General features: G+C 28.2%; 4 protein-coding genes across 6 annotated transcripts; 3 read left to right on the plus strand and 1 right to left on the minus strand.

Annotated features, from left to right (window-relative positions):
• Positions 1 to 101: 101 nt before the first annotated feature.
• Positions 102 to 4153, plus strand: LOC141538100 (uncharacterized). Of its 3 annotated transcripts, XR_012481003.1 has the most exons (4): positions 102 to 327; positions 2371 to 2522; positions 2904 to 3000; positions 3527 to 4153. XR_012481003.1 is itself a non-coding variant. In XM_074259399.1 (3 exons), exons 1-3 carry the CDS (start codon positions 2341 to 2343, stop codon positions 3623 to 3625), a joined length of 378 nt encoding a protein of 125 aa, XP_074115500.1. In that variant the 5' UTR covers positions 2327 to 2340; the 3' UTR covers positions 3626 to 4153. The 3 variants fall into 3 exon arrangements, 1 of the variants encoding a protein (XP_074115500.1); XR_012481004.1 differs by lacking the exon at positions 2371 to 2522 and having other exon boundaries at positions 103 to 327; XM_074259399.1 differs by lacking the exon at positions 102 to 327 and having other exon boundaries at positions 2327 to 2522.
• A 3422-nt stretch (positions 4154 to 7575) lies between these two features.
• Positions 7576 to 17344, plus strand: LOC141538064 (uncharacterized). The gene is made up of 3 exons (XM_074259341.1): positions 7576 to 8272; positions 14823 to 15834; positions 15940 to 17344. The coding sequence occupies exons 2-3, from the start codon at positions 14907 to 14909 to the stop codon at positions 17037 to 17039; spliced, it is 2028 nt and encodes a 675-aa protein (XP_074115442.1). The 5' UTR covers positions 7576 to 8272; positions 14823 to 14906; the 3' UTR covers positions 17040 to 17344.
• Positions 17345 to 17743: 399 nt separating this feature from the next.
• Positions 17744 to 19611, minus strand: LOC141538077 (uncharacterized). The gene is made up of 2 exons (XM_074259368.1): positions 19368 to 19611; positions 17744 to 19293 (listed from the first exon to the last, which is right to left on the minus strand). The coding sequence occupies exons 1-2, from the start codon at positions 19573 to 19575 to the stop codon at positions 18818 to 18820; spliced, it is 684 nt and encodes a 227-aa protein (XP_074115469.1). The 5' UTR covers positions 19576 to 19611; the 3' UTR covers positions 17744 to 18817.
• Positions 19612 to 20293: 682 nt separating this feature from the next.
• Positions 20294 to 23506, plus strand: LOC141538006 (uncharacterized). Its single transcript, XM_074259259.1, has 2 exons — positions 20294 to 20605; positions 22098 to 23506. The coding sequence occupies exon 2, from the start codon at positions 22151 to 22153 to the stop codon at positions 23366 to 23368; it is 1218 nt and encodes a 405-aa protein (XP_074115360.1). The 5' UTR covers positions 20294 to 20605; positions 22098 to 22150; the 3' UTR covers positions 23369 to 23506.
• The last annotated feature ends 3699 nt before the right edge of the window (positions 23507 to 27205 follow it).

The following is a 27205-nucleotide window of genomic DNA, read 5'->3' on the forward strand; positions in this document are numbered from 1 at the left end:
TGAAATAAATAAATAAATAAATAATAATAATAATAATAACAATAGTCAACAGGTTACCGAAATCGGTGATGAAGAAAATATTATTTATTAATATTTTTACAAACATATAAAATAATGTAATTATGAAATTTTAAAATATCCTTTTGTGATGTTTAAAGTGTACAATTTTATGAACATTAAAGGAGATTTCAATAAAATTTCTTTAATTAGATTTTTCAAAGACCTTTCCTATTTGCAAGTAAAAAAGTGGGTGTATAAATTAAATAATTTACAACAAATAATGCTCCAATAGTTACAATCTACAATAAACACGTGTTTTCTATTAAGGTAAGAATAATTAATCTAAATTGAGCTTTTTTTATAAAGTAAAAAAAAATTACAAAAATTACTATTGACAAAAAAGATAAAAGTTTTTAGACTATGTAAAATAAACCACAAGGCAAGGTCGGCCCGATAATCTAGTAAAAGAAATATAAATATGGTCGATACTCTGCAAAGATTTTGAAAAAGAGTAAGAGCAGGTACATAAATCTAGTGAACCCATCTACACATAAGAACTTTAATTCGTTGTTTCATTAAAGATAAAATATAGTTGGCTTGGTACTTTTTATTAAAAGTAAAAATATTAATAACTACCGCGGTCCACCTTGCCACAGATAGCTCGAAATAATATATAATAAATTCAATATTATCAATCAGCTGCTGAGTATGTGTTACAAATAAAGGCGTATGAATATTATTCCACGAATTTATAAGCAAAAATAAAACGATGCAACTCATTGAAAATTAAATTTTACCGGTATCCAGCAGAGTACTCAATAAGACTACAAGTCGAGCAATCTCTTGACACGGATGGCACGAAATGTCATTGTGAAAATCAAATTTAATAAATACAATCCCGAGTATTTGTTATAATTAAAAGCGTGTGAATTATATCCCCCCAACTGAGAAGCACAATTAGCATGAGAAACTCATTAAAAATTGAATTTTACTAATATTCAGCCGAGTGATCATTAAAATTAAAAGTTCGGCAATCTCTTGGCACGGATGGCACAGGATTTCGCATCGAAAATTTAATTTAATGAATAGAAATCGAGTATTTGTTATAAATAAAGCTGTGTGTATTATATTCCGCCAACTTTTTTAGGAACCAATAGCCCAGAGTGAAATTGAAAATTAAATTTTACTTATATAAAGCTGAAGGTTCAATTTAATTACAAGTCAGACAAGCTCTTGGCACGGATGGCAGAGAATTTTATATCGAATATTTTATTTAACAAATTAAATTCCGGATATTTGCTATAAATAAAGCTGTGTAAATTATTTTCCACCAATTTACAAGCACCAATAGCCCAGAGTGGAATTGAAAATTAAATTTTACTGATACACAGTCGAGTGCTCAATAGAATTACAAGTCAGAGAATCTCTTGGCACTGATAGCAGGGAATTTTATATCAAAAATTTAGTTTAATGAATTAAATGCCGATTATTTGCTGTAAATAAAAGTGTGTGAATTCCCTGTTTAAAAATATTCATTGAAAAAAATTCACTATCATGAGATTTGAATTTTTTTCAATAATTTCAATTGATTTCAATTGCTCAGTATATATCTATCGATATATAATTGGACTGCAGCGAATTTTTTTAATTTTTTTTAATGAATATTTTTAAACAGAGTTATATTTTATCAATTCTTTAGCACAATTTGCCTAGAGTTGCTTATTGAAAATGGAATTTTACTGGTATCCAGCCGAGCACTAAATACCAATACAACTCTGGGAATTATCTGGCACGACATTGCATATTACAAATTGAATGTAATGAATAAAATTCTGATTATTTACTATTATAAAAGCGTGTGAATTATTTTTTACCAATATATTAGCAAATATGGTTCAGAGTTACTTAATAAAAATTAGATGTATTGAGTATTAATGAAATTACAAATCAGACAAGCTCTTGGCACGGATGGCACGGTATTTTATTGCAAAAATGAAATTTTATTCATAAAATGTTCAATTTTTCTTCTAAATACACGGGTATTAATCATATTTCACCAATTTTTAAGCACAAATGACCCAGAGTAAAATTTTATCCAAAACTCTTTGATTTAGGCGCTCTTTATACTAGGCGTCGCTGCTGCGCCCTCAGGTCATAATCTTCTCTCTCTTTCTTTATTTTCTTTTACTGCGAACCAAATATTTTGAGACTCTCGCATTTTCAAAATAGTATCGGTCTATTATTATCATTTTTATAGTTTTATTGTCAATAATAATATTATTTATTGCAAAAAAAAGGCTGAAAACGCTGAAGACATCCTAAAAATTTTCGTCGTATGAAATGTTGAACCGTTGGTTATTAAATTACCAGGAGACGACGCAGAACAAGTTCAATGTTCACACTAGTGATTCATTAATCAAAATTTATAAGAAGAGGTCTTACGTAGATTTCAATCCGTACTTGATTTACGATCGTATCAAGTATAAATGCTCTACTCGTGAGAAGAACGAGCTCGATTCAGCGTAAGTATTTGATTCAAATTTTGAGGTTTTGTTATTTGTTCTTTATCTGTAGTTTTATTCGAAGTAACGAGTTAAACTTTTGTTTTATTTCTGATGTTAATAATTTAAAACCCATTAAAGAGAAAAATAATTTAATTTTAAAACACCATTCTGATAGATTTAAATGATAAATAATCAAGCGGTAAATTGCTAGATCAAAAGCTCGTTTCAGTTTCAGAAATTTCTCGTAAATGCAGAATTTTTGGCTTCATTTTAAAAGATGAAAGTCTTGAAATTTATCAATTTTTTAACTCTTGATATTGTATACTACTTTTGTTGGTGTGAATGAGCTTATGCAACGTAAATATAAAATCATTTAAGGAATTCACTTATTATTTACAGAGATACGTGTCCTGCGAGATTATCAGTTAGCACTTCTCCTCATAAAAAGACACTGCAGGTTAATGAGTGTCATTTGAATCATAACCATGCACCAATGGTAAGTTACAATGATGTCGGAATATTTTAATACAAAAATTGTATTTCTTTAAATGGTTTAACTGAAACAAACATAGAGTATCTTTTTTCGATGAATTCTTAATATTATAATGTTTTGATTAACATTGTAGTGTTTGTTAATTATTTTCAAATTACTCTTATAATTTTCTTCACTATCACATTCAATCAAACAAATATTGTTGACTTTATAAAATTGAATTTATTACTAGAAGATTGACGAAATTATATATTTTCTATTGTTCTTAAACTATTCGTCTTATTAAATTTTATCTCGGGCTACTCTGAAGTTTTTATTTACTTTTTATTTCATTTTCTGGTCATGGAGCAACTTCTCCCTGTGACCACATATCGTTGTTATTTATATGTACTTCGAATTAAAAGAAATGTCGATTGTTTTTATCTAGCACTTTTCATAATTTTCGAAGTTTTTTGCTTTGACCATTTTATGTATGGTGGTCATTTTTGCAATTAACGATTTAATAAGTTTCGATTTTTTATTGTTACAGATTATCGGTAGGGATGGACCGTTTAAGCAACGACAACTCCTTCTGGAAAATGCAATCAAGCTCCACCAAGAGATGGAGAAAAAAACCACGTGGCGATAAAATAATTCATGCCCAAAAATCATGCCCGAGTTCCCTCAAGACCATCGACAAACTTACAATGAAAAAGCCAGTAGTAACCCGAGAAAAAATATTTATATATAATTATATATATTTATATATAAATTGGTTATATATGATTATATATGAAAAATGGCCAAATATAATCATATATAATTATGCATGTTTATATATAATTATATATAACAATATTTAAGTATATATTAATTACATCTAATTAATTATTGGGTTAATTTTATGGATAGAGTATTTAATATAGTCCTACGCAATTCTCTATAACCAATTAAAATGCAAAAAAAAATGTTTAGACACAATTTTACGGTTATAACACCAGCGGTCACCCATCCAACTATTAACCCTGCTCAATGCTGCTTAACTTTGGTGATCTCCGTGCCCCTTGAAGTTTCTGTCTGCTATGCTGCTGTCTTAGATATTTATGATTCAATGATCTACATAATGTATCATATAAGTTTATCATAAATATAATATAAAAATTGATTTTATAATATATTTGGATAGTCACAATTCATAATTTATTTAATTTACCGAATCTCATTATAATATAACACTTATTTAAATAATAAAATAAATAATGATTTTACTATTAGGTAGTAGCAGAGCAGACCAAAACATCTCATAGGAAATGTAACAAATTTTGTACTTCAGAATTATTTAAACGTAATTATGAACATCATTTTACACTTTTGTGATTACCAAAAAAATTTTTATAAATGGTAATTATACATAAGCATATATAATTATATATGGGACTATATATAATCTTGCAAGACTGTATATTGCTCCATATATAGTCATATATGATTATATATGATCTCATATACAATTCCATGTATAATCATGTATGATCATATATAATTATATATGACCTCATACAATTCCATATATAATCATGTATGATTATATCTAATTATATATATTTATATATAATTGTATATGGAACTATATATAATCCTGCATGGCTGTATATTACTCCATATATAGTCATATATAATTATATATGATTATATATAACCTCATATACAATTCCATATATAATCGTGTATAATTATATATAGTTATATATACTTATATATAATTATACACTACTGGAAAAAATTAAGGGATCAAAAAAAAATTCCAAATTTTTCGGTAGTTTTCAACAGGCCGTAACTTTGAGAGAAATGGTCGTACAGGAAATAAAAAAAAAGGAAATTGTAGCTCCAAGTGTCTAGTTTTTGGATTAGAACTTCAAAATTTTGTAGCCTCCGCGGTTTCTGAGTAATCGTAGAAAAACCAGCAACAAAAAAATTCTCAAAATTTTTTAGTTTTTTTTTGGTCTACGGGCGTGGAAAAAATTTTTTTAGCTTAACCACCATAAGGATCGGATACTTTGTTCATTTAGCTTTAATTTCTTTTTTAAACACCCTGATACGTCCACTCCTCGCTGAGATATCGGTCTTCAAATGGAAAAGGATCTTTTTGTCTTTGATTATCGATATCTCAGCAACCAATGATCGCACAGAAAGTTAAAGGTGGGTTTCAAGAACTTGAATGAATTCCTCTTAACGACTGTCCATTGTTTTTTCGAAAAAATTTTTTTCTTTCCGTCACATGAATTTGAAAATGCAACAAAAAAGGGCTTTTAGTGGTTTTTGGAAAATCAAGCGCTGGATCGAAAATATTGAGGAAACCACTAATGTTAAGTATGCCTTTTACAGTTCAATATGTCCACAAAAACCCTACAAAGAATCAAATTAATCCAGCCAGCCGTTTTTTTGTTTCACTTGATCGAATTTTTGAAAAAATTAAAGGATCACGTTTTTGCTCTGAAAAGCTCATAATTTTTAAAAATGAGAAAAAAATGGTTTTTTCGAGCTTTTTTCCACATTTTCGTTCCAAAAGTGCTTAAATTTTCAAAAAAAAAAATTCAAAAAAAAATTTTCAAAAAAAAATTTTTTTCGAAAAAATTTATACTAAAATGATTAGGCAGTTATGAACTTCAATAAATTTGTGATGAATAATTCTGGAGCAATAAATTAGCTAAGACGACACAGGTAAGTAATTGACTAGCAAAATTACGAATATATACGTGAACAGGTGTTAACAAAACGGCATTTGATATGGACAATTCAGTGCCATCCATGCCAACGACATTCCGATCAATTATTCACCATAATTATTTTTATTTTCTTAAACAATCGAGGCATCAATAATATGTAATTTTAATAAATAATAGATATCATGTAAACCAACACATCCAAAGTAAATGATGTTTTATTCTAGGCAAATTGTGGTTATAAATAAGTGCAATATAATTCATACCCGTGTATATATATAGCGACTACTCGACATTTTATTTAAAAACTTTCATTTTTGATATAAAATTCCCTGCCATCCGTGCCAAAAGCGTGTCTGACTTGTAATTAAATTGAACCTCTGGCTTAATATAAGTCAAATTTAATTTTCAATTCCACTTGGGGCTATTGGTGCTTGTAAATTGTTGGAAAATAATTTACACAGCTTTATTTATAACAAATATTCGGAATTTTATTTGTTAAATAAAATTTTTGATATAAAATTCTCTGCCATCCGTGCCAAGAGCTTGTCTGACTTGTAATTCTATTGAGCACTCGACTGTGTATCAGTAAAATTTAATTTTCAATTCCACTCTGGGCTATTGGTGCTTGTAAATTGGTGGAAAATAATTTACACAGCTTTATTTATAGCAAATATCCGGAATTTAATTTGTTAAATAAAATATTCGATATAAAATTCTCTGCCATCCGTGCCAAGAGCTTGTCTGACTTGTAATTAAATTGAACCTTCAGCTTTATATAAGTAAAATTTAATTTTCAATTTCACTCTGGGCTATTGGTTCCTAAAAAGTTGGCGGAATATAATACATACAGCTTTATTTATAACAAATACTCGATTTCTATTCATTAAATTAAATTTTCGATGCGAAATCCTGTGCCATCCGTGCCAAGAGATTGCCGAACTTTTAATTTTAATGATCACTCGGCTGAATATTAGTAAAATTCAATTTTTAATGAGTTTCTCGTGCTAATTGTGCTTCTCAGTTGGGGGGATATAATTCACACGTTTTTAATTATAACAAATACTCGGGATTGTATTTATTAAATTTGATTTTTACAATGACATTTCGTGCCATCCGTGTCAAGAGATTGCTCGACTTGTAGTCTTATTGAGTACTCTGCTGGATACCAGTAAAATTTAATTTTCAATGAGTTACATCGTTTTATTTTTGCTTATAAATTCGTGGAATAATATTCATACGCCTTTATTTGTAACACATACTCAGCAGCTGATTGATAATATTGAATTTATTATATATTATTTCGAGCTATCTGTGGCAAGGTGGACCGCGGTAGTTATTAATATTTTTACTTTTAATAAAAAGTACCAAGCCAACTATATTTTATCTTTAATGAAACAACGAATTAAAGTTCTTATGTGTAGATGGGTTCACTAGATTTATGTACCTGCTCTTACTCTTTTTCAAAATCTTTGCAGAGTATCGACCATATTTATATTTCTTTTACTAGATTATCGGGCCGACCTTGCCTTGTGGTTTATTTTACATAGTCTAAAAACTTTTATCTTTTTTGTCAATAGTAATTTTTGTAATTTTTTTTTACTTTATAAAAAAAGCTCAATTTAGATTAATTATTCTTACCTTAATAGAAAACACGTGTTTATTATAGATTGTAACTATTGGAGCATTATTTGTTGTAAATTATTTAATTTATACACCCACTTTTTACTTGCAAATAGGAAAGGTCTTTGAAAAATCTAATTAAAGAAATTTTATTGAAATCTCCTTTAATGTTCATAAAATTGTACACTTTAAACATCACAAAAGGATATTTTAAAATTTCATAATTACATTATTTTATATGTTTGTAAAAATATTAATAAATAATATTTTCTTCATCACCGATTTCGGTAACCTGTTGACTATTGTTATTATTATTATTATTATTTATTTATTTATTTATTTCATATTGTTACTATTATCATTATTATTATTATTATTACTAGTATAATTTGTATTATTTGTATTTGTGTTATTATTATTATTATTGCAATTTTTGCACTCCAATTTTATTCATAAATATTTTTTTTTTCACACTACTGTTAAACCACTGTTAAATTATTTATTGCACAATTATTTCTAAATTCTGTAAATAAATGATATATATTTTATTTCACAATTAGTAAAATCATTTATTGGAGTATAATATTCCTCGAGCAATAGAGCACTTATTAGCTGCATTATGAATGTAAAACATATACGTTCACTATGAGCCCTGTAATGCTATGAAAAATTATTTAAGGCAAAAATGCCCATGTATGCGCCATCTATTAGATTAATCCCTGATAGCCAGCGCTTTCTCAGTAAGTGTTTACTCCCAGCAGTTACGGTTAAGTTATACATCAAGTTGGCGGTAATTCTTCACTCAACAACAGTTGTAAGCAAATTGACAGAAATCTACGGCCGCAACTTGAATACAAGTTAACAATCAAACTTGTAGTTAAATTTCCTTTCAACTTTACTACAATTTGAAGGAAATACTTGTACACCAAGTTTTGACGTCTATTTGCAGAGTAAGTTATAGGTAACTAATAGGTAATCGCTCGCTTTGCCAACTCTTTCCGTCAAGTTTGCTTCAAATTGCGGACGTAGATTGACAGTAAGTTATAGGTAAGGTGGCTATCAGGGATGCTACATCAATTAGAACGGCCTGTTTTATCTATTTTTTTAGCAATAAGCTTAGTCGCTAGTAGGTAGCACTGCTTAACATTTTTAACCATCATAAACGCCCCTTTATGATTCTCTATAGGATATCTTTAGTACAGCAGGTTCACCAACTTTACAATTCAAAAGTTCCTTATACCTTCTGCATTTTGTCCCTCCCTCCTTCGACTCCGGTCTCTATAAACGTATATGCGCACGCATGTGTATATATGTGTTAGTGTACTCGTGAAATATAGTTGCTCAAGACAACACGAACCCTCCTTCGTTGGCCGCACGTGTAGTGTGACACATCATCATAAAAAGAAGAAGCGCTTTACAAAGGCATGAAATGATCTTTTAATACAGTGTCATGTATAGTCTCCATGCTTAATATAATGTCTTTCCTCGATGTGCACTGCCGTAAGAGAGAGAGAGAGAGAGAGATATGATACAACAATTCCGAATTTTAAATTAAAAAAAAAAAAAAAAAAGATTAATTTCTTTTTATTGGTTGCATATAGTAATACATTTTCCAATTTCTGAAAAAAAAAAAATGTTTCTAAGATTACGAATCTTCAATTGTTTAATGGAAAGAATATTTTGCATTTAAATTTATATTAAAAAATCTATGTGGCTCACGAAAAAAAAATTTATAACAACTGTTCGCTTACGAGTTTGTTATATCTTTTTTAAATTTATAAGAAAAAATTTTTAAAATTAATATCGCAACATCATGAATTATAGATTGAGTCTATATTTTACATTTTTATTTATTATTTAAAACTATTTTTATATTTAATCGACATCTTCCATAAATTTATTAATAAAGTTATACTGCAGCATGAATAAACTAAATTTTATTTTTGACAGAGAATACATTTCAACAATGACACATGTGTTCGCTGCGTTTTATAACTTTTCAATGCAGTGAAAAAAATATTTGAAGATTTGTTTACAAATTTCTTTGTACGATGTTTTAACATAACTTGACATGTATATATTCTACATATTAAATTTCATTACTTAAAATTTATCGTATGTATGAAAAATGTCACAAATTTTTGACTCTCACAATTGTAGCAGGGTTGCGAATTCCTTAGTTAAAAAATTTTCCATTTTTCTTTCGAAAACAAATTAATAATTGTGATTTTTAAATTATTAATTTTTTTAAACATTAAGAATGTATATCGCACTGTTTATTATTTGTAATATAATTTTTTATAATATTTATGAAATTAAAAAAAAAAAGTATTAAATTAATTTTTTTCTGTTTTAATATTAAAAAAAAAAAAGCGTCGACCAGATATTTTTGGTTTTTTATTTTTCAAAAATTTCATTGTTACATATTTATTAATTACAGATTAATAATTTGGAAGCTATTTAACAAAACATTTTTAGAAAACCGTTAAACAATGATATTCATAAAACAAATCAATCGATTAAAACAAACTTTGCAACAATCATTGCGTTTTTTTAAAGTAAAAATGATTAGATTTAATAAGTCGATTGATTAAAGCACTTATGGATTATTTAAAAAAAATTTTATTTTGGAAAGACCTGACGATGACAAAAAATTTTCATGGTCATATCTAAAAACTAGACACTTGGAGCTACAATTTGCTTTTTTTTTTTTTTCTGTGCGATCATTTTCCTCGGAGTTACAGCTCGCTGAAAATCACCAAAAAATTTGGAATTTTTTTTATATCCCTTAATTTTTGTGACTAGTGTATTAATTAAATCAAAAATGAATTACCAAAAAATTCATTTTTTGCTATTCTGCTTATTAATCATTTTTTTAAACTTAAAACAATATTAAATATGTATATAGTAACTTGTTAAATAATAATATAAATATTAAATAATACTTTCAAAAACTTTTTCTGCAATAAAAAACGATTATTCATATTTCTAGAAATTATGCCTAGTGCCATTTATTTCTCTACTATACCATCACTGTTCTGGTTGTATTGCTATACTTGTTGGTCTATAGTAGCTAATATTTTATTGTGGATCTTCATAATTTACACTAATACACTTAAGATTATGACATAAAAATATATACGCATTCAAGGCACAGTCGAGCATTCGCGTACAAAAAGTACAACTATGAAGCTCAAGTATCAGTTCTTTGAAAAGTTATGAAACCTAGCGAACACATAATATATGTCATTGTCAAAATGTAGACTCTTTCAAAAACAAAATTACGTTTCATACTGCAATATATATATATATATATATATATATATATATATATATATATATATATATATATATATATATATATATATATATTAGGGTGTCATTTTTAGGTGATATTTTTTTTTTACTGCTATACCTGGAAATCTGGTAGTTTATAGAAAATAAAAAATTATGCCGCTGGGCTAAAGGGTTTAAGTCCAATAGCGGCTTAGCTCATCAAAAAATTCAATTTCCCATTTAAATAACACAGGAAATATTTTTTTTTTGTTTAAAGTGGATTTTTCGTTATGAAAAAAATTTTTTTCCAAGAAACCTTCTCATGGCTTTTGTAGGAAATTAAATTCTCTACAAAAATATCTCTTTGGTCGAAGACTGTAAAACCACTAGTTGCAAAGTTATAGCCCGTCAAACGGTAACATTTAAAAAAAGTCACATTAAATTCCATTTAATTTTCAATTTATTACTCTTACATGAATAATTTAATTTTATTGTATATTTTAGAGCATTAAAATACAGTACAATAAATAAACCAAACTAAAAAGTAAAAAATAAATAATAGTTTAAAAAAACTAAAAAACACGCTTTTTATAGAAAACCAAACTAAAAAATAGAAAATAAATTTTAATAAGTTTAAATTAAGAATAGTGTTAAAAATTTCAATAATTACTTATGAATTAATAATAGTGTAAATAAAAAAAAATGTATTTTATTTTAAAAAAAGCGTGGGGTGCTTTTTAAGATATTTTCAAATGATAATCACTCTACTCATATCGGTCGATAAAATATTTATAACTATTGACACCATGCACCCCACGCTTTTTTTAAAATGAAATACATTTTTTTTTATTTTCACTATTAATGTATATTTATTGAAATTTTTAACACTATTCTTAATTTAAATTTATTTTCTATTTTTTAGTTTGGTTTTCTATATAAAGCGTGTTTTTTATTTTTTTTAAACTATTATTTATTTATAAAAAAGTGTACATTAAAATTTTTTTTCTACAAATTACTGTCATATAAATTTATACCATTAATATTTTTTTTCATCTTTTGGTTATTTAATTATTAATTTTAGATATTATTTTATATCGATTGAAAGAAGCTTCCATATAAATTCGCATACTTTTCTGATGAATCTTTAAAAAGATTGATTTCTTAGTTTCTTATTGTTTGAAGAACAAACGACCACTCGTAAAACTGACTTTCTTTTTTTTTTTTTTTTTTTTTTCAATTATTTACCTGAACTGCAATGGTTTTATTTATTAGCATATAAAACCTGATGCAATTTCCTATAAAATTCTACCCAGGATTGTTATAAAGATATGTACATTGACGAAAACGCAAGCATAAAATTTGATTCAAATAAATATTTTTTCAGAAAAAAGTTTTATTGAATAAAACAAATTATCCCAATGCTCATGTGCTTCATACAATCTAAATTTTTATAGTTATAAGATGTCTACAAAATTTAAATTTATATTGAGCACTTGAATGTGTATATTTAGTATATAGATTTATTTATAAAGATATGATTTGACCTTGTCATTGTAGAAGCGAAGCAAGAAGCAAGGTGTATAGAATATAATGTCGAACACGGAATCTTTACGTTCCGTTATTTACGCTCTACTGGTATATAGATGACTTCGTACACACTCTCATAAAGTCAATAAGTATAAATGCATGCGTTTCATTCATGAAGACTTTACTGTATACTCTCCATGGTTTTATATATTCCGACATATATATAAATTTTATTCTATGTATATACAGAATAAAATTTATTAGCCTCAGCCGCCACAGTAAGGCTTGATCTACGCTATAGGTACGATCACGCTCTGCTCTCAGTCCGCTCCCCGTCTGCCAAAATATTCTCAAATGAGAAACAATGTAAGCATTGACACTATCGGTAACGCTCAAGTTCCACTCCAGTCACGATCAATCACAAAGTAACTTTTTAGGAAATTTACAATTAATTATGAATATTTATTTTCATAAAATATTTTTTTTTGGTCAATATAGTTATTGATAACGAATCGAATGCATCGACATCGATAATTGATGGTTTAATACTAAATTGTAACCCAAATCAGACTGTAATCTGAAAATCTGAACATTACTGAAGATCATGTTCACATTATAATCTATTAAAATCCCCTTACCGGATCTATAATCTATCGTAGTTTGTTGATTAGTTTCAAAAATTGCCGGTTGCTTACGCGCGCATGAGGAAAAAAAATTTTTATCAAAACATAATTTTCTCTTGCTTAGTATATTTTCTCAAGTCTGTTTGATTTTTCAAATCACGAAAATACTTTCTTGTATCAAGAATTAGATAGATTTACATGGGAAAATTCAAAAAATATTATTAAAATTTTTATTTATGAAATTTTTTTAAATCAAGTAAAGAAATAAACATATCAAGAAATTAATCTATTAAATAAATTAAATTTTTTTAAGCCACATACATTTTTCTGAGTAAAGTATACGATATATTTATGTTTATCAAAAATTTAACATTACATATTGTCTCAAATGAATTTAATTTTTATTAAGGAAAAATTGCTTTTCATCCAGTGTATGGAAGTTATCAATCAATGTTATTAATGAATTTTAGAATATCACTAAAATAAATAGATAATTCAAATTTACAAGAGAAATTTTATTTTATGTTAGTTTTTAAATGGCTTTGCATCTGTATTGTATTGCTATTGTTTTAATCTTATAACAGCAAAATTTTGCATCGAATGTAAAATATAAAAATATATTTCTAAAATATATTCAGAATGTAAAAATTAAAAATATTATTATTATAGAATTCAATTATATAATCAGTTATGAATGTAAATAACTCACCATTCTATTTTCTTCAAATTGTTCACAAAGTAATAACTCGAAAGAACTCCTCTTTTTTCTGAGTATGTAATATTTAAGAAGATACATCTGTTAAAGCATATTTACCAATTTTTGAAAATAAAAATTTTACGTTCTGTATTAAATAGTGTTAACATATTTACGGTAATAAAAAATAACGTCTTAATCAGCATTTTTGAAAAATTTTTTTTGGTAGTGTATTTTCATTAAACAAACGTTTCTGAATCCAAATACGCTGTGCATAATATTTAGAATAAAATGTTAGTTAAGACATTATTGCTTATAGAAGAAAAACAAATTCTTGGTTAATGATAAATAGTCTTGGTTCAAGAACATTTTCGGGCTGTAGAAGGAACCCTGGTTAAAAATATTGATTGAAAAGGATTGAAAATGATAAAATTAGAATACTTTTGAATAATTTCAATTCTTTTTCATGTATATATAGATATACAGTTCACATAGGGTGACTGATTCCCAATACTTTTCAATCAATATTTTTAATCAGGGAAGGTCAAAAATTTTTTGGATAAACTATGCAATTTTTTTGAATTGTTAATGTTGAATTGCGAAGTCTCGTGACTCAACTTGACGACACAACGACGCAAGTTTGACTTCGAGAAAGATCATGACTTCGTCATTAGCTGTATTATTTAACAATCACTTTCTGCAGATTACATTAAATTCGTTAAAGTTATTAAACGTTACATTGTGTTTTTCTTTTTAAATTTACTATTCAATTTTTTCAGAATAAGAAAAAATTTAACTTGAAGTCAAATCCCAAATCAATCAGACGAAAAATAAAATTTGCTTTATATAAGAAATTGAATTCTCGAAGTAAACAAAAAAATTATTAGAGAAAGTCACTAAATTATCCTACAAAAATAAAATTAACTTTAGCTAAGATAAAAATTTTTTGATTCAAGAGACTATATCTTTTTAAGGCAAGAAAATTTGTTTCGATCACGATGAAATTTTTTTGTAGCAAGAGACTCAATTATTTTAAAGCAAGAAAGTTCGTTTAAAGTAATCAAGTTTTCTTGAACTAAGAAAATAAGTTCTTAAAGGAAAAGAGGAAATTTTCTTATGACAAAAAATTTTCTTCAATCGAGAAAAAATGTTGGATTTTCTCAAAAAAACAATAAAAAAGATAAATTTCGTCTTGGCTCTAGTAAACCTTTTTATTTTGTATTACCATCCATATAGAACTAAGTAAGCAATTATTGTAATGCTATTTTTTTATTGTAAAGCTTCTTTTCATGTATTTATTATTTCGGTTATTTCATTATTTAAATAATTGGATGAAATATAAAAAAAACGGAAGGACTCATTTAAAATTTTGTTTTACAGCAAGATGATAAGGAAAAAGACACTGATTACGGTTACAACAAACAACTTTGCAAGTGTTCGACAATCACACGGGGAGAAGCTTTAATGATGACACTTGCATTAGGAGCTGAAGAATCCCTTACATGGAAGACTATTATTGCTATTTTATCAATGATTAATACATTATTTCAAAATGATGTGGTCCCTGCTTCAAAATATAAATTATTTAAGACATTAAAACTAAATGAGGATATTCTTGTATATCATATATACTGCAAAGAATGTAATAATTATATTGGAGCTCAGAAGAAATTAAATAAAGACGAATTCCAGTGTAAAATTTGCGACAAAAATGGGAAATCGTCAGATATTGCTTATTTTTTAACATTTGATATCTCTCTACAACTAAAATCAATTTTAGAAGATCCAGAAGTTCAACAATTTTTAATGGAAAATCGTCAAGATAAAAGAGATGATTGCAACAATAGTGATCTTCAAAATATGAGAGATGGAAAAATATATAAAAAATCATCTACGATAAATAACCCTCTTTCAGAGGAATATAATTTTTCATACACTTTTAACACTGATGGTTGTCAACCATCGAAATCGAGCAAGCTTTCTATCTGGCCCATATATGCTCGTATCAATGAGTTCTCTTCGAAACTTCAATCTAAGCATATGATTATGACAGACTTATGGATTGATGAAAAAGAACCGGACATGCTCCTTTTTTTGCAACCATTCATTGATGAAGCCAATAAATTATCGGAGAAAGGTGTACAATGGAAACTACTACAACAAACAATTACCAGCAAGTTCATTCCCATATGTGCCGTAGTAGACTCAGTTGCAAGATGTAAAATTTTAAATATGAAGCAATACAATGGTTCTTACGGATGTACATTCTGTGAACATCGGACGGAACGCATTAATAATAGCCAAAAATATACCGTATCAATGATTGTTCCAAGACAACGAACAGACGAGTTAATTAAAGAAGAAATGCTCCTTGCTGGCGGTAATAAATATGGTAAAGATGTTATGGGTGTGTGGGGGCCGTCACCACTAATAAATTTAAAATATTTTGACATTGTGGATGGAATGTCACCTGATTATATGCACGCTATTTTATTAGGTGTAGGAAAACAACATACTGATATTGTGCTATCTTCATTCGGTGAAGATTATTATGTGGGTAATCCAAACGAAGTGGAATCAATAAATACAAAACTTTTAAATTTTAAACACCCTACATGTATCACGAGATCTCCAAGAAAAGTAACCGAAAGAGAAATGTGGAAGGCAACGGAATGGCGGTCATGGCTTCTTTTTTATTCGCTTATATGCTTAAAGGGGATTCTTCCCCAGAAATATTTAGAGCATTTAGCTCTATTGGTGGAAGCTCTTCGTATTTTATTATCTGATAGAATTAGTCATGATGAACTGGACACGGCTGACTCTTTAATATTAAGATACGTAGTAACATATCAAGAATACTTCGGGAAACAAGCAATGACATATAATGTCCACTTACTATTGCATATAGTAAAAAGTGTAAAAAACTTAGGGCCTTTATGGTGTCATAACACATTCATTTTCGAAAATGAAAATCATTTTTTATTGAAATTGCAAAAGAGTCCCAATCATATCACTATTCAAATCGCCAGACGATATTTATTCCAAAAAGCATTATCACCATTAAAAAATAAAATTAATATCAGCCAAAACTTTTTACAATTTTGTGAAAAAAATTTGACAGGGCGTTTGAAAAATACTTTTGACGTGGATGGTTGTATACTTGTCGGAAACGGTAAAAAATATAATTTAAACGATAACGAGCGAAAAATTATACACAGATTTGATAAATGTAAGTCTTTCAATAGATTTATCTACAACAGCAAAAGATATACATCAAAAAATTATCGTTCATGTGAAAAAATAGATGACTCCGTAATATTATTAAAAAATGGCAAGATTGGTATTATTCAAAACGTTTGTTACTTCAATTTTGATAAAACTGAAGAAAAAATATATATATTTTATCACAAAGTAATAAAATTAAAGAAATATTTTCATTCATCGAGAACTGTAACTGTTCATAATATTGAAGAATGCCTGATCACCGAAAATTTACAATTTTGTGAAGTGAATATGATATTACAACCATGTATGTTAACTTCAGTGCAAAATAAGCATTACGCCATTTTTATACCACACGGTTGTTATGGTGATTAAAAAAACAATATCTATATGTATAATATGGTTATAAAAATTAAAATAACATGTCCTTTTCAAATTCAAAGCTAACATGCAAGTCTTACAAAAAACCTACTTATTGCGATTCTCATTGTCTGAATTAAGTATCAAAAGAAATAATTTACTGAAATTAAAAGTACTTATCATAAAACCATGAAATGTTTACTACTAAATAATAAAATGTTCACTACTTATACTTACTATCATTACTATAACATACTATTATTTTTAAATAATATTATATTACACGATTAAATTTTTATTACAAGATTGCCGATACAAGAAAAAATAATGAAGGTTAAACTTGAAAAGTTATTTTTACAAGTTTAAGAAAATTTTTAGAATTCGTAATTAACAGACTCTAGTAATGTAAACATATTTAACTACTAAAAATCATTATTTTCAATGGTACTAATACAAATAATTTGTGAATGTACAAATAAATTAATGAAACTATTTATGTACATATCAATTCAAAAATTTTTTGTAAATAATATGTTTTTTTTTGTAATCAATAGTTACTTGGCTTATAAATTATTAGTACCAAAAATTTTTTTCAACAAAATAAATCTGAAAATATTACAATAATCTAGTGTTAAATACAATTGGTTTCATATCTACCAAATTTATTTGACAGATTTTAATTTCATACTGATGAAAAGACTCAATAAATATATGTTCAGAATATTTTTTAAAAAAATATCAAACTTTTCAGGTCGGGAGTTCGATATTTTTTTTAAATATTTTCTACACATACATATATTTTACTTATTCATTTATATAAATGTAAGATCTGTACAAAACATTTGGATTATAACGAAGTTTAAATAAATTGACTAATTGAAAAAATGAAAATACCATTGTTCTATAAAGCTTTGTTTTTTATGACAAAGTATTTCGCAACACTTTGCAGCTATGAAGAAGTAAATATGTTGATCGATTATGTACAAAATTATGTATTAACCTCTATAAACTAAGATTATTCGAGTAAATTAGAATTAAGTGTAAGTGTAATTAAACTAAAATATTCCTGCGTTATACATATGGTCCATTGAGTTCATTTGTACAATAGGAAAAAGCTTGTTGCAATAAATCTTAGTGCTTAATGTACCGTTTATTATCAAAAAAAATTTTTCATGTATTTTTAAATCTAAACAAAATATAACTTATAATTAGATATTTTTTTAGTACTCATATATGAACTATTGCACAGATAGTTATTTATTGTATTTGAAGTAAGATTCTAAAGTATATTTAAAAATTAATATTTATTTTTTGATCATACTTCTTGACGTAGATATTTAAAACAGAAGTATGAAAAAAATCAAATATACTATATTTATATTGTACGAAGTTAAATTTTTAACATTGTCTCCAAAAATTTTGTTACAGTAAAAAACTAAATAATTTATTAATTAATGTAACTCCAAAAAACTACAATAAAAACTTTTTCATTTAAAAAGGATTAAAGTTTTCATTCTGTTTTTTTTTAACCAACAAAATTGTTATTACTTTATAAGTCTTCTCAACTCTTAAAAACTCTTATAAACTCTTTTTTCTTGCTTGTACTTTTTTTAATAAAACTCTGATTAAGTCTTATTAACTCTGAAAAACTCTTTAAAAAAAGTCCCAATTTTCTGAGAATGTAAGACTTATTATAAGTTTTAAAGAGTTATTCACACTTGTCAACACTTATTTTTACTTATCGAGAAAAAATAAGACTTTTAAAAAGTCTTATTAAGAGTTTTTGAGACTTTTTAAGGGTTACTTTTGAAAAGTATTTCCATCTTCTGATTCGTGATCTTAACTGATCTTAAATGATCAAGCAAATTCCACTGTTTTAACCGAGAGCCTAGAAGCTCTGCTTTATTTTTTGGCAAATTTAAATCTCTAATTAGATTCTTAAAATCTTCTGAAGTAATGAGATAGGGTTTTGGTTGTTCAGGTGTAGGCAAAAACTCATAATCGGAATTACTTTTATAAGAACTAAAAGATGAGCTACTTTTCTGCGATAATTTTTTTGGTGGCTCAGGTACTGGTCGTGTCAGGTCGTGAGCAATTGGAGCAGAAGAAGATTCGAGGTCAGGATATTCAATAGATTTTGCATTTTTACCTCTACGTTTTTTACTCGGATTCACCATACAAAAGTAGCAGTCAGTAATATGGTCTTTTGATTCTCGCCAAATCCTTGGTATTGCAAATTTCATACACCTTTTCTCGCCTCGATACCAACCTAAAAATATAAAAATAAAAATTAATATGTCTATTATTTTGGATTCATCGCTTAATTAAATAAAAATTGCTTACTTTCCAAACACATTTTACAATAACTACAAGCAACATGTGGAGCCCATGGCTTATCTTGATTCCGTACAGGACAGTCAAAATATGCTTCATAGGCTTCACAGAGAACGTGAGATGTCTTTAGTTCATATTTCACGTCTCGAACTTTAATAAATTTACCACATATAAAACAAAATGCATCAGCATTGTATTTGCACTTTCGTGACGACATTTTAAGTTATTCTGGGCTTGTAAATAACACCTGAAGGTTTATCACTCATTTGCCATAAACACGTTTATCACTCGTGTGCCATCTAGCGGCACAGTGTAAACGTTAATCCGTTTTAAATGACGCAAGGAAAGCACAATTTGATGATTTCTTGATAACAGATGTGTTATTTCTTCATATGTATAACCTTCATTAAAAAATTTTTGAATCCATGCATAATTCTCTCGTCATGGTGGAATCACTACATACATTTAGTATAAGACCCTAAAAAAAAATTAATATAAAATACTGCTTAAATTTTCATAAAAGTTGATTTAGTTACAGAATTGCTGTCTACCTCGTAGTTTTAATAATAATTATTAACACTTAAAAATTTAATTTTATGATTACCTTTTCTTCCGAACGAAAGCCTGATAGTAAAAATATATTTATACTATAAATATAAATTAATTAATAATATATATATTATTAATATAAATACTATAAATTTAAATTAATTCAAATAACTGAAAAAAAAAAACAATTCCAGGAAATTACTTGATGCGACTGACTGACTGAGTCTGTCGGTACATGAAGTCCTGACATACTAAGGATGTCAACATAGCGTGGAATGAGAACATATTGAGTTTAACAACTGATGTCCCCACCGGGCTTCCGTATAAGGTGGACCGCTAAAAAGTTGACATGGAAGTGTAATATTCGAAGAAATTGTCAACTTTTTAGCGGTATAAGGTGGCTAGCTAATCAGTGTATCAGGGTAATGAATTCTGAAACTCTTTGATAGTGACTGATGATCAGCACATGTAATTCAATACCTTCTTTATCTTTCGTAGTTATCAACAGTATGCTACTTGATATTCCTCTTGCAGTTGTTTTTCGAAATGATGATGTCGAATGGTGATAGTAGATGTCGTCTTAGTAAAAAACACCTGCAATTACTGATTTGTCCGATATCCTTACATTAGAACGTATATTTCAATAATATTTAGCCATCTAATATTAAATTATTTATGTCAGTCCGATTTATCATCACGTAAGTAAATTTTTCATACATAATTCAAATTAATTATAATTATTTCCATTTAAAAATTCTGGTATTCGTGTTAACATGTGACTAATATTAACACATGATAGTGGTTTATTATGTAGGGATTGGACAATGATCAATACCTAAATTGTCTAAATATTGTAAATTCATTTAGTATAAAATTAGAACTATTACAATTTTTGTACTTGATAAATAATAAATAATAAATGAATAATCGCGTCTGAGCGAGCTACAGCTGTAGCGTGTGTTCAGAATATATAGCGTCGTTGTAGTCTGTTTTGGCGGTCAGAATCTGCATCCGCGGTTTCCACTGTTGCTGGTTGTCGCCACTAGCTTAAGCACTGACATGCCCTCTTGCGGTGATGTCAGGTACCGGCATGGTTCCACAACTATGTATAATACAGAAAATGGCGCATGCGAAAACGATCTATGCTATCCACTTTTATAATTTAGATGAAAAATATGAAAATATATCATGTAAGCAAACTATTCGTTACGTGATTGGTCAAATATATCAAAGCATAAAAATATATGCAAATCCTAAATTCATGCGCACGCTTGCGCGCGCAAATTTGAATTCTAGTCCCAATATAAAATAGAGATGGATATATAAGGCACCAACTTATTCGTGATGTGATTGGTCGAATATATCATAAGCATGAAAATATATGCAAACTCTATGTTCAGGCGCGCGATTGCGCGCGCAAATTCAAATTCTAGTGATAAACAAAATTCAATTTGAAATGGTTTGAGATATAAAAAATTTAATAAAGATTAATTCTGTTATTTCAACGAAATGATTTGAAATAAGACAAACGAAAAAAAAACATAAAAATTATAAATGTTCTCTTGTACATTTGATTGTTGCTTGTCGTTTTTATCCTTTTCTTATTCTTATTTCCTATTATATTCCATTTGAATTTCTCCTCTCTTGGTTTTGTAGTTTCCTAAATTTGTTCTGTTTTTTCATTTTAGTAAATCATTTTCACTATTTCTTCGCCACTAATTTATTTTATAATTTCCATCATATTTTTTCCCTATTTTCCCTGGTTAAAAATACTGATTGAAAAGAATTGAGAAGCGGTCGCGCCATGCAAACTGTATATCTATGTATACAAACAAAAAATTGAAATTATTGAAAAGAATTTGAATTTCATTATTTTTAATTCTTTTCAATCAATATTTTTAAACAGGGTTGTCGAAGTTTTATTTGTAATAATTCCCTCATTTCTTGCTTTAGAAAGATTTAATTTAGTTAAAATTTAATTCTTCGAGTTACAGCGTTTTGTCATAACAACTTTATTTATTTATCAAAATGAGCATTAGTTTGTTACGATAAGAAAACATATCTCGAGTGACGTTTTGTCATAAAAAATGAATTTTTCAGTAAAATTGTTCAGGGCAGATGTCTTACCAATTTTTTTATCTCCATTCTTAAACCTTATAAAATATCAAAATAATTTCCTACTCTTTTCAGAATTTGTTTAGCACTCCTCGACTGATGTTCAACACCTTCAAAACTTTACCAAAATGAGTCGCAAAAATCTAGTATTCGACGAAAATCTAAACTTTGAAAAAATAAAACAACTGATCGAAAAAAGAGGCGTAGATATAAATGCAACTGTAACATATTGCGAGGAAAAAGGCTGGACATTTCTTCACATAGCTGCGGATACCTCCAACGAAGAATTGCTTGACTACTTGCTTGACAACAAAGCTAACCTGAATTTCAACAGCGAAAACTGGGGAACTCCTCTCCACATCGCTGTAACACGTGACAACATGAGAGTAGTTGAAAAGTTGATCGACCATGGTGCTGATCTGAATAGCCGAAAAGGATCCTACCTCTGGACACCTTTGCATGTGGCGATTGAAGCCGTCCGAGAAGAAGCAGCCAAACTTTTGGTCAGAAAAGGTGCCGACGTGAACTTACCTTGCGATGATGCGATTAGAACAGGCTGCACGCCATTCCACGTCGCTATTGAGACGAATCGTGAAAAACTGATCAAGTTTCTTCTGAAAAACAAAGCTGACGTCAACACCAAGTTAAAATTATTTAGCTGGCCGATTTTCTCCGCTACTACTTTAGGGAACCCGAAAATTGTCAGAAGTCTGATAGACCATGGAGCCAGTATCAATCTGCCTGTTGATGATCAGGATTCGCCTTATTTTTCCTTCACTCCTTTGCACATCGCTGCTACCTTCAAGCACAGTAAAGTAGTCAGAGTCCTGCTAGACTACGACGTTGACATTGATGCTGTCACTAATCAGGGTGATACTGCCCTCCATCTTGCCCTTCTGCGCCCCAACGAGGCTGTTGTCAAGCAGCTTCTCATTGCTGGTATCAACGTAAACATTCTAAACAATGAAAATAAAATTGCGATTAATTATTGCAATGAAGATTCGATTTTCAAATTGGTAAAGGAATATATTGTAAAGCTGAAGGCCGCAAAAGTGTGGATTCATACAAAGAACATTAACATAATTCTCAAAGATACGGAGCTGAAGGAACTGTGGAAGAAATGTCTTGAAGAAATTGAAAGTATGAAGGCTGCCAAAATTGGGGCTGTTACCTTTTTTGATGTTTTGAATGATCATGGACGTGAGTTGAAGGTTTATACAGAGAATTCTAAAGATGTTGCGGCGGTTTTGGATGCTGGGATAGGAAAGATGTTTCCTTTGTATGCTGATATTTTGGAGAGTCATTTGAAAGGAAAGTATAGAGGAAAGATGATTAAGTATGAGTGAAGTTGTATTTTAAGAGTTAATAAATGATATTTGTGATATTTTCGAAAACATGTTCATTTTCATTAAAGTATTGGATAAATAAATGAGTCAAAAATAGGGTCGGCGCTTTTGGGTTGTGGAGATGGTTTTGTTTGGAAATATTCCAAATAATAAAAAAAAAAATTTCCAATCTGACTTAATAAATAATATTTAGATTTTAATAAATTTATACTAAAACTGAATTTAATTTGATTTACAAGAGAAAATTATTAAACTAAAACACTGTTTTTTTTGCTTAAGAATGCAGTCTGGTTCGTGTATCTAAAAACGTTGTACAATTCAACAAGAATACATTAAGTTTTTATTTATTCCTTAATATTACAAAAATATCAAAAATTAAAATTAGTACTTTATAAAAAAAATATTTAGCAACTATTTAATTCTACTTATAAATATAAGTCACAATTCATAATATTTATCAGTAAGAGGTAGTTCACGATTACAAAATATAAGAATGATAAAAAATATTTCACGTTAATTAAGTATACAATAGATATAAAATCCTCAAGAAGAAATACTTTCAGTTTGAACAAATTATCACATTAATTGACTTGGTTTTATCATAAAATTATTATTCTTTTTTTATCAAATTGACTTTCCATTCTTCCCTAACAACAAATTCATTGAACGCATTGTCATCATTGAATTTTAGAACTCCCTCCTTTTTAATACGTTCAATTCGTTTGACATAACGTTTGAACACTTCAATCGACTTATTGACATCGACAGTTTCCATTACATTCCGATATTGCAAATATACATACTCAAGACCGGCATAAACGTTAGGTGGAAAAATTGTTACCAAATCACCGGTGAATTTCTTCTTCATTGAAACATACTCGAGGTATTCTGGTAAAGTGGGATATTTATTAGAATCTATGACACAACGAAGAAATAGATTAAACGAAGATAAAATTTTGTCGAATTCTAATGAATCAATTGTATCGTAGGATATTTTTACATTATTTTTGTCATCGTCGTTATTAATAACTACTTTTTTGGTAATCTTGACTAATTCTGAGTAAAATGAAGTGTCTTGATCGATGGTAAAAAAAGGACGGAAGGTTTTTTCACAAATTTTGACAATGACTTTACCGTTTTCATTCGAGTCGTCAACGTAATGCATCAAATGAACATAGTCATTCAAATGAACCTCTTCATTAATGATATCGTTGTGAAACATACCTTTGTGATTTAATTTAAGATAATTGAGTTTTTGTAAATTAGCAGGATTTTCGATTTCACAGACTAGAAAACCGTTTACATTTTTTAATATTTTTTCCAACATATAATAAACTCTTTCTATATGCGATGGAATTTTTTTCAATATCATTACATGTCTAATGATGTCTCTACGATTTTCAATGGACTCTAAATCTAAATCATAGTTGAAGTACTTTAATATTTCGATCATACAATGTCCAACGCCGTAATACATTCTTAAACGTTCATGCATGAAATTTCGAGGATCATTTTTGAAGATACATGAGGACAAGTCAACGCAGTACCACAGCGCAGTAAGCAGCGATGTTTTTTCTTGAGGATCTAGTGGCAATGATGACAGTCCAATTTTGCACACAGTCGCACTGATACGTCGCATAACATACTTCTTAAACTGTTCTAAAACATTTCTATCCATCCATTCTTTATTTTCACAGTTTTTCCACAATATATAATAAAACAAACCAACATTGTAATTTATCTTTTTGAAATCAAAGTACGTAGCCGACAAAATGTAATCGTTGTATTTATCAAATTCATCGGTGTCTGTCAGCACAAGCCCGCCATGATACGGTCTTCGCGTACGCGGTTCTGTCTTTGTAGTGTTCTCTAATAATTGTTTGTAAACATTTAAAGTATAAAAGTAACCGATTGACTCACTAATATCTGGGTCATTCAACAAGAATAACGGACACTCCATCGCTGATTTGAACTTATTGAAACTGGCTGGTGACACTTTTGCCGATGCGCTTGTTCTATGAAATATAATTTTGTCCAGTAAATTGAATTCTGTTAACAATATAACAGGTATTCCTTTGTCGTCGTCCAGAATAATATCAGGAAATTCAATTTCTTGGTCAGCTGTGAAATTAATATCAATCATTGGCGCGTCTTCAATGGGATTGTTGAACTTCTTTTCAAATTTCAATGCGTCAAACGAATAAGATTTTTTATTGCTGACAATCCAGATAATCCAGATTATCTTTGTTCCCTTCTGATTTAGATAACTCCTCAATCAGTCGATTTCTTAGCATCTTCAATTTATCTATTTCTTGCAAAGCTAGGGCATCTATTTTGAATTTATTGATGTACTTCAATCTGATATAAGATTTTAAATTAGCTTTTTCGGCTTCAAAGTTATCAATGTTGATCTTACTATATTCAAACTCTTCGGAAATATCAACATCATCAAGTAGTTCACTGTTTCGGTAAATGGTGCAATGACTTTTCAAAAAGGTCGCCGCGACCGAAAGGTCAATTCGATCTAACCACTGATTGAATGCATAGAAGACAACATTACTATAATGCATATCGCTATTTAACTTCATACATAGATCCTTACTACATTTGTTCATCATACCATCCGTTATGATGTACAACAATTCTATATTTACATGATGAACATTACTAATATTTTCCTTTATCCACCCTCGCGGTCTTGAAACTACAATAAATCCACCGTGGATCCACCGTGGATCCACCGTGAATCCTCCGTGGTTTCGTGACATTTCACCATGGTGGTTTCACTGTGGATACATCGTGGTTCCACTGTGGATCCATCGTGGTTCCACCGTGGATCCACCGTGGTTTTAATGTGGATTCACCATGGTTCCATTGTGGATCCACTGTGGTTCCCCGGGTCAAAAATATTATATATAATTATAATTATATATATAAATGGCCCTATAAAATTAGATATAGTTATATAGAATTAGATATAATTATTTTTATAGAAAAAAAAACCGGGACGCGCGGGAATCAAACCACGGACCTTACACTTGCTAGACTAATTCTTTACCTGCTCACCTACGAGACTTGCTTGAAGAGTATAGTTTCTAACAACTACAAGTATTGCAAATGGTATACATAATCAATGCGTAATGAACAAAATTTTTTATCAAATTTGTAAATTATTAATTATCAATATACACTGATAGAAAGATTTATTAACTATTACTAAATTAATTTATTCGAAGATAATTATTTAATTTGTAAAATTGTAATAAATATGTTTGAACATTCAATAAATATTTTTTTGGGAGGAAAGTATATTTATTAATAGCGTATTAGTATTTATTAATAATTAACAATTATTTAATAACACAATAAAATTATTTATATAAATTATTTGGATTAATTATATTACATTATAGTAACGTTTATTGTAAAATACCTAATTCTATCAGAGCTCATAATTATCTTTTATATTTTTAAATATTAAAAACGTTATTTATTTAGTAAATTGAATTATTAGCATGTATCTCAGCTATAGGGTTTTATAAAGTATCAAAAGAAAATGGCTATTTTTGCTTTTTATGATAAATAAATATTTGTTAACTGTTAATAAATATTTATTAAATCCTATGATGTTAAAAAATCATTTATTAAGAGTTAATAAAGCTTATTAAATGTGAACAAATCCTTCTATTGGTGTATATATAACTAAAAAGTAATTTAACTTACTTACCAAAATTTCAAATACTCGAGTTAGATTTTTAGAAACGTCTTAATTTTTCGCTATTTCAACTGAAAAATTCATGTCAAAATTTCGCGTCAAACCACGGCGGTTCCACGATG

Source organism: Cotesia typhae, unplaced genomic scaffold (genome assembly GCF_013202065.1).
Source record: "Cotesia typhae breed Kobodo isofemale line unplaced genomic scaffold, CoteBio_Ctyphae contig_20, whole genome shotgun sequence".
NCBI classification, from domain to species: Eukaryota; Metazoa; Arthropoda; class Insecta; order Hymenoptera; family Braconidae; genus Cotesia; species Cotesia typhae.